Raw genomic sequence first — 7,633 nt, 5'->3', positions numbered from 1 at the left:
AGATTGTTTTTGATCGAGAAAGGATCGGCTATTAGTCAAGCAAAGGTCGAGATGATCGAGTACTGATCGTTCAAATATTTTTATTTCGACCAAACTTGATCTCCACACGATCCTCTCTCGATCAATTCGATTGCTACTCGACTTATCCCGATATTTCTTCGAGTGACTGGCTTCTCGATCCTTACTCGAATGTTTTGACATGTCAAAACTCTCGGGTAGAAAGTCAGATCGATGGCGAGCAAGGTAGACCACCCCAAACATTCTTGTCGAAGAGACCAGTATCCCGATGTCTTAATCTGTCTTGCTCGGGATTGGTCGAGTTGGTCTGATCGTCAGTGTGAACCAAGCTTAAATTAAGCAGCGATGGTTACTAAATGTAAAATATGATAACAAATATAGGACACACGCTACGTATAAGCGAATCATTACATGTTAAAGATATGAATTTCTCTCAATAATCACCAAGGCACATACCGCAACGTCTAAATAAAATAAATTAGCGTAAATGATTTCAGACCACATGGCATGGTTGAATTGCATATCGGTATTCAACATAGTGTTTAGAACTTAAAAAACGATTTTTCTATCAGCACCACATCATAGATTTGTTAATATGGTAATAACCGTGTCTCTTATCTATACCGTTTGAATCGGACTCACAACCCTACAAGTGTTGATATTGTTCAAGGATTACTATTTTCTCAAATACATTTTTGTTGTGAAAAATTCCCAAAGAGACCTTGTTGCTACCCTGTCTATATGCAACGTCATGGCGTTGTCAGTTTACTTTCGATTTATGAGTTTGACTTTTCCTCCTGTATCTTTCGTCCCCCTTCAAAAATTTACACATTGTAGATAATAATATAATCCATGGCAAACTTATATAGGTAATACATGTAGGCGCAATGTCATATGAACCCTGCCATATGTCGATGTTCACATTATAAACATTCCTATCTAAAAATAAAGTTCAACTGTTTAAAAAAAAGAAATTCACCAGAACACGAAATTCAATATTGGCAGTAGAACAATGAAAATGAGATCGAGTCATATAAGCCCCTCACAGTTACACCTGGCAATCATTCATTACACTATAAAATGCGGTAAACGGCAGGTGAATCCTGTCTTATGGAAATGATAAAATGATATAAGAAATGTCTCCTAATATTTTCACCAAACACAGTTCTCCTTTTACATTACTGATAATTACTGAAAAAAATTGACTAAAACTTTTATTTCTTTTGCAGTAACGGAATCATGAACATCTCAAATACAACAAACATATGAAAGACAAAATTAGACTTATGTATACAAATTAAGAGGTACGCTGAAGGTGATCTACCTTTTTAAAAATAAAGCTTTATGCAGAAAGCTTATGCCACCGCTATCGTATAAACATCCCCATATTTCACTTATTTCGATATTCTTGAAGACTATAAAAAAATGATATGTTACAGTAGTAAAGATCAATATGGGTTCAACTCCAATCTATTGACTAGGAAAACCAGTTATTCTGCAGAGGGCTGGACTACTCTACTGACACTGCAGCTTCATTTACCAATAAAAATTAGCCGCAGCGAAAAGGCTAATAATGCTATAAATGGCGTTAAAAGACAAAAAATACTCACTGAAATAACAGCACTTTTGCAAGACTCTAGTTAGTAAAACTTCTCAAAACAAAATGGAACTAATAGTTTTGATGTTCTAATAATATGATTACCACATTAAGAAATATATACAGTATGCCTTTTATCTCATCGTCAAATGGTCGACAAATGTGATGATCTATACAAACAAGCTTATAAAAAAGAAGCTTATTGTTACAATGCCTAACAGTGAAAACATAGAGCGACAGCTTGTCAGAATTCTTAGCAATGAATACTTATTGTAAAACACTTGAATAATCAGAACAGACTTCTCCCTAGGATCGTACGCTTTCTGTGTAAAACAGGGACGAAAGATACAAAAGGGACAATCAAACTCATAAATCGAAAATAAATTGCACATGTTGTACTGTTATACCAAGTGAAAAAATCTATGGTAAAAAAGCGTCAAATTATAATTGAACAACAATGTATTGAAATTGTCAACTGTAAGCATTTACTATAACTATGGTAAAAAAATAAGAATCAAATCATCAGTAAATTATTCTACGGTAAACAATAGATAAAATATTTCGTAAATAATTCTTTTGAAAACAAAAGTCTAATTATATGGAATCAATTTAGTGGTAAACAATTTTAAGACAATAAAAAAACAACTCTTTGGTAACCAATTGTCAAGTATGATTATATAAGCATGTTGTAAACAAATCGCCGTTTCAGAATCTAATGCATTCTACGTAATATTTTCAAAAGCGTACACCAAAGCGTCGTGATTGGTTAAAAATGTCAGAAACAATGGAAATTCAACCAATGACGTCACGTTATTTTCATTTTGGGGTAAGAACAATGTAATTACCCATGATTTCTTAGATTCTGAAACGGTCAATTGTAATATTATAAAGTTAACATTTCTGTAGTGAAAAATTATAAGATCATGACTAAGTAACCATGTGATATAATTATAGAATGATGAGTTAAACAACTCAATGGTAAACAATATTCAAATTATAAGTAATAATTATAACTGTGTCGTAACAGTTGTCAAATTGTAAGGAAACAACTATAAGTAAACAATCATCAAATTATAAAAAAAAATACTGGATACCAAATGGTAAGATAACAAGACGACAATTCTGAGGTAAACAATTATCCCATTATAACCCTATGCAAATATGTCGTAAATAATTATCCAATGATAATACTATGACATTCTGTGAAACACAATTGTTATATTATAACAAGTAAACAAATCTGTAGTAAACAATTGAGAGACTAAATGTAAATAACTTTGTGGTAAATATTCACCAAACTACAATTATATAATTAGTGGTACATAATTGCATGATTATGAGTAAACAACTCTGTGGTGGATCATAAGGGAATATTCTTTTTGCCTATTCCCGAACTTGACCCTGTAATTAGAGATCCTTTTTTGTTGTCTCCCTTATGCGGGAGATAACTTTTTATCGACAATGGAGATCTAGGGGAAAGCGAATATTACCTGTGCGTAATGTGAGTAACCTATAAGTTTTTCAAAACTTTTAATTACATTACTTTGTTGTTTAGCTAAATAGGTTTGTCACCAGAAGTTATTCTTCGTGAAAAAGGTAAACACCCGATACCTCACTTTCAACTTTGATTTGCATTGGCATAAGCCAATTTTGTCCGATATGGAACAGTCTACGATTGACAAAGGGAAGTAATTTGTATAAAAAGTCCGTAATAACGGAATCAAATCGGTAATTGGCAAATGGACTATTACAATGTGATAAACAAACATTACCAGTACTTTGTTTGTATATAACACTGGGGTATCGAGTGTCAAAATATAACAATATCAATCATAATATGAACATGGATAAACAGATGAGTAAATAGTGGAACTAATGTAATAACAATGTACTGAAATATGTATTTACATAACTCCTAACCATCTTGCATACAAGTATTCAAGCCTCTTTACACATAAACTAAATGGAACAAACAAATACAACTGTGAGCTATTGCTCCCGAACGTTACCTCTGTTTTAAGTTTCGGTAATTAGACTGTTAAAAAGAAATGAATCTGAAATCGCATTTCACAGCAAACCATGTTCACACGAAGCCCAATAGCCAATGCCAGGGAGCTCTTATTGCAACTTCCTTCGAAAAACTCAACACAAAATTATCATGATCATTAAAAAAAATGTCTCACAGATGAAGCTTTTTTAAAAGAAAAATCTATGAATTCGAAATTTGACGTTTGATGATTTAAAGATATATTTTAGAACATTTGTCGCAAAACTAAAAGTGCTTTGCTCACAAATGTTTAAGTTGTATGCAATATTTTAATTAAAATATGGTATAGCCTATTTACTTTGAATTGACTTTCAAGGCATACATGGTTTCAGTCATTTTGGTATCTTTGAAGTTTTTCCACCGCTCATCATTTTGCTATTTACAATTTCTACCTTTCAATTATAGTTTCCAAGGTAATTTGCATAATAATAAAATTAGTCAAACTTTCCTCACCCTTAACAGCAGTATACAGACTTCACACGTGTATTGAGTAAACGTTTCTTTACTTATATGATATTCCAGAACATGCTGGTGTTAAATAATGTCTTGTTCTCAACTAATAAAGTTCATTATTAAATAATACAACGACATTTTAAGATTTATGTATGCAGAGTTACGGTTTATCTAGTGACGAATCTTCTATTTGAAATACCTGCGAAAAAAAGATAAAAATAAGATGTAATATGATTGCCAATGAGACTACTCTCCACAAGAAACCAAATGACGTAGAGGGTTAAAGTTAATTTTTAAACGTTAAATCTAACTTTTAAACTTCAAACTTCAAATCTTGCATAGATATAGAAAGATGTGGTTAGGGGCCAATCAGACAACTCGCCATCCAAGTAACAATCTATAAAAGTAAACCATGATAGGTCAAGAAGCCTTGGCACACACCGTAGAGCAAGTTATAAAGGTTCATCTTAATAGTGTTATGTACAAGTCTCTTTCCTCGAATGTTCATGTAGTATACTAACTATATCACTATGAACTCTTTCTGACGCAATCATTAAAGCTGACTGGCCTTTATTGTTACATGTATTATAATCTGCTCCTTTGTTTAATAACATCCTTATTATTTCTATATGTCCATTTCTACAAGCACACATTACAGGTGACCTATTATCATTGTCACATTTATTATAATTTGCTCCTTTGTCTAATAACATTCTTACTATTTCGATATGTCCAAACTTACAAGCATATATTACAGATGACAAACCATTTTTATCACATTTATCATAATTTGCTCCGTTGTCTAACAACATCCTTACTATTTCTACATGTCAAATTTCTACAAGAAAACGTTACAGGTGACCTACCATCATTGTCACATGTATTACAATCTGCTCCATTGTGTAACAACATCCTTACTATTTCTCTATGTCCCTCTCTACAAGCAATTATAACAGGTGACGAAAAATCTTTGTTAAATCTATTAGAAGTTGCTCCTAAGTCTAACAACATCCTAAATATTTATGTACGTCCAATTCTACAAGCAATAGTAATAGGTGACCAACCACCATTGCTACATGTAGTATATTCCGCGCCTTTGTCCAACAACATCCTAACTATCTCTGTAGATTCTGCATGTTCGTCGATACAAGCAAGAATAACAGGTGACAATTCATTACTGTTACGTTTATTATAATCTGCTCCTTTGTCTAACAACATCCTTACTATTTCTCTATGTCCATAACTACAAGCAATCATTACAGGTGACCAAACATCATTGTTACATATATCATAATCTGCTCCTTTATCTAACAACATCCTAACGATTTCTTTATGTCCATATATACAAGCACTAAATACAGGTGACCATCCATCATTATTACATGTATCACAATCTTCTCCTTTATCTAACAACATCTGTACTATTTCTGTGTGTCCATATCTACAAGCAGTAAGTACAGGTGACCAACCAGTATCGTTACATGTGTCATAAGCTGCCCCTTTGTCTAACAACATCCCTATTACTTCCGTATGTCCATATCTACAAGCACTATAAGAACAGGTGACCAACCATTATTATCACGTTTATTATAATTTGCTCCTATGTCTAACAACATTCGGCCATATCTACAAGCACACATAACTGATGACACCCCATTATTTTCACATGCATTATAATCTGCTCCTTCGTCTAACAACATCCTTACTATTTCTGTTCGTCCATTTTGACAAGCACTTATAACAGGTGACCAACCATCATTGTTACATTTATCATAATCCACTTCTCTTTTCAACAACATCCTTACTATTTCAGTCAAACCTTCCTGCGCCGCTAGTTTCAGTGGTGTTGTCTTATTACTCCTACACTGATTTATATTACCATTATTGTTTATACACCAACGAATCATATTACTGTCGCCTATAAACCATGACAGTAGCAGGGCAGTATCATTGCTATGTTCATCACATGTGAGTGCTTATTGTGTCTGGTAAGTTACATCCAGTTTTTTCAAACAACTGATAAACTTGTTTCTGAACTGCGACACATTCATATTTATGTTACTAAACACATCATCGACTCTACCCTTTGACCAGTCATCAATCATTCTTTGTATGTACATTTCTTGCTTGTCAGGTAACACAACTGCTTTAAACCGATCCATATTGTCTTGTTTTTCTAACAAAAATCTCTCCTTGATTAAACTACTATGTGCATATTTTATCATGCAGGTAATTTTTTTTGTCCAAAGAAATACACCAGAACGTCGAACATTTTTTCATGCATAGTTTTGTATATGTTTTGCTCCTTTTTGAGGAATGTGTGTATAAATGAGTTCAGTTCATCCTGCAAATTAAGCCTAGATGTCCCTCTATGCAATTTACATGCCTCACATGTGTTCTCAATAATGGTTCTGATTTCTTCATTCATCCCTTCTGTTAATACATCTTCCTTCAAATTGTTGTTAAACATGACACATAAAGCCAAAGCACAGTACTTAATAGAAAATCCTTTTTTCTGTAGTTTGTCGATATCTGCTTCATAAACTGTAAAGGGATACTGAAAAAAACTACGATATTATGTGCAGGATTTTCATAATATAATTTGCATTATAGTGGAAAACAATCATATAAATTATAAAAATCGCTAATCTCAGGTGCTTTTGCCTTAAGATATAATCTAGCTATTGACTCTTTTTGAGCTTTTGACAAGCACATGCTATCTGATAAAAGGTTACAGACACATGATTTGAAAACTGATAAAGATTTTATCCGAATTTGAAGCGTACAGGTAACGTAATAACCTCCAGTTTGTAAGTTTTCATTTGTATGACGTCATGTTTACCTATGATATCTTTGCGCCAAAATCATTCATGAAGTTTCGCGGTTTTTTTTTTTTATTTGTCAAATTTAGACATTTTTCCAAGTTTTATCGTATTATTTCTTTTTGAAATGCATTAGAATCGAAATAACAGTACTGTAGTTGAAGAGTTGCCACCGTCAAGTTTGATTTGACGGTGGCAACTCTTCAACTACAGTACTGTTATTCCTCAAATCTAAATCCACCATAAAAATTACTTTCATTTTATATGAAAAAAAAAGACATTTAAGACCATATAACATACACTTCACATAAAACCAAAGACTGAGTAATACGAGCTCCAACCAAATGTACGACTTGCTGAATTAAATAACATACATCGTATTATAACTTACTTTTCCTAATTAGAAAACTAAAGCTCCAAAATCTTTATTGTCCATCCTTATTTATCAGCAAAATCAATATGTTTTTTGAGCCGTTAATGATAAATGTACTTTTCAACTGATTATGATTAATTTATTTATCGTGTCGATTCAACAAGTCTCGTGCCTTTCTGAGCTCGTTTAATTCCATCAGTTTGTTAGTTACATTAGTTGTCTGTTCCTAATGGTCGGTTGACGATTTTAACAGTTACCTACATTATGAAGATGATAGAATATAACAAGCAGAAAAAGGCTAAGTTTTTTGATTGAGTTAAGCC

At 32.7% G+C, this 7,633-nt stretch overlaps 3 protein-coding genes across 3 annotated transcripts; all 3 read right to left on the bottom strand.

The window, feature by feature from the left end:
- Positions 1 to 4,591: 4,591 nt before the first annotated feature.
- On the bottom strand, positions 4,592 to 4,927 carry LOC139500227 (ankyrin repeat domain-containing protein 29-like). The gene has a single exon (XM_071288966.1). It carries the CDS (start codon positions 4,925 to 4,927, stop codon positions 4,592 to 4,594), a length of 336 nt encoding a protein of 111 aa, XP_071145067.1.
- Positions 4,928 to 5,135: 208 nt separating this feature from the next.
- LOC139500226 (ankyrin repeat domain-containing protein 50-like) lies at positions 5,136 to 5,630 on the bottom strand. The gene has a single exon (XM_071288965.1). It carries the CDS (start codon positions 5,628 to 5,630, stop codon positions 5,136 to 5,138), a length of 495 nt encoding a protein of 164 aa, XP_071145066.1.
- Positions 5,631 to 5,635: 5 nt separating this feature from the next.
- LOC139500224 (ankyrin repeat and protein kinase domain-containing protein 1-like) lies at positions 5,636 to 6,022 on the bottom strand. Its single transcript, XM_071288964.1, has one exon. It carries the CDS (start codon positions 6,020 to 6,022, stop codon positions 5,636 to 5,638), a length of 387 nt encoding a protein of 128 aa, XP_071145065.1.
- Between the last annotated feature and the right edge of the window lie 1,611 nt (positions 6,023 to 7,633).

The sequence above is a fragment of the Mytilus edulis genome, chromosome 13 (genome assembly GCF_963676685.1).
Source record: "Mytilus edulis chromosome 13, xbMytEdul2.2, whole genome shotgun sequence".
NCBI lineage: Eukaryota > Metazoa > Mollusca > Bivalvia > Mytilida > Mytilidae > Mytilus > Mytilus edulis.
This window is presented reverse-complemented; position numbering and strand designations above follow the sequence as displayed.

Coding starts and splice junctions, on each gene's coding strand:
- LOC139500227 (XM_071288966.1), bottom strand. CDS start 4,927: ATGTTGTTAGACAACGGAGCAAATTATGATAAATGTGATAAAAATGGT.
- LOC139500226 (XM_071288965.1), bottom strand. CDS start 5,630: ATGTTGTTAGACAAAGGGGCAGCTTATGACACATGTAACGATACTGGT.
- LOC139500224 (XM_071288964.1), bottom strand. CDS start 6,022: ATGATTCGTTGGTGTATAAACAATAATGGTAATATAAATCAGTGTAGG.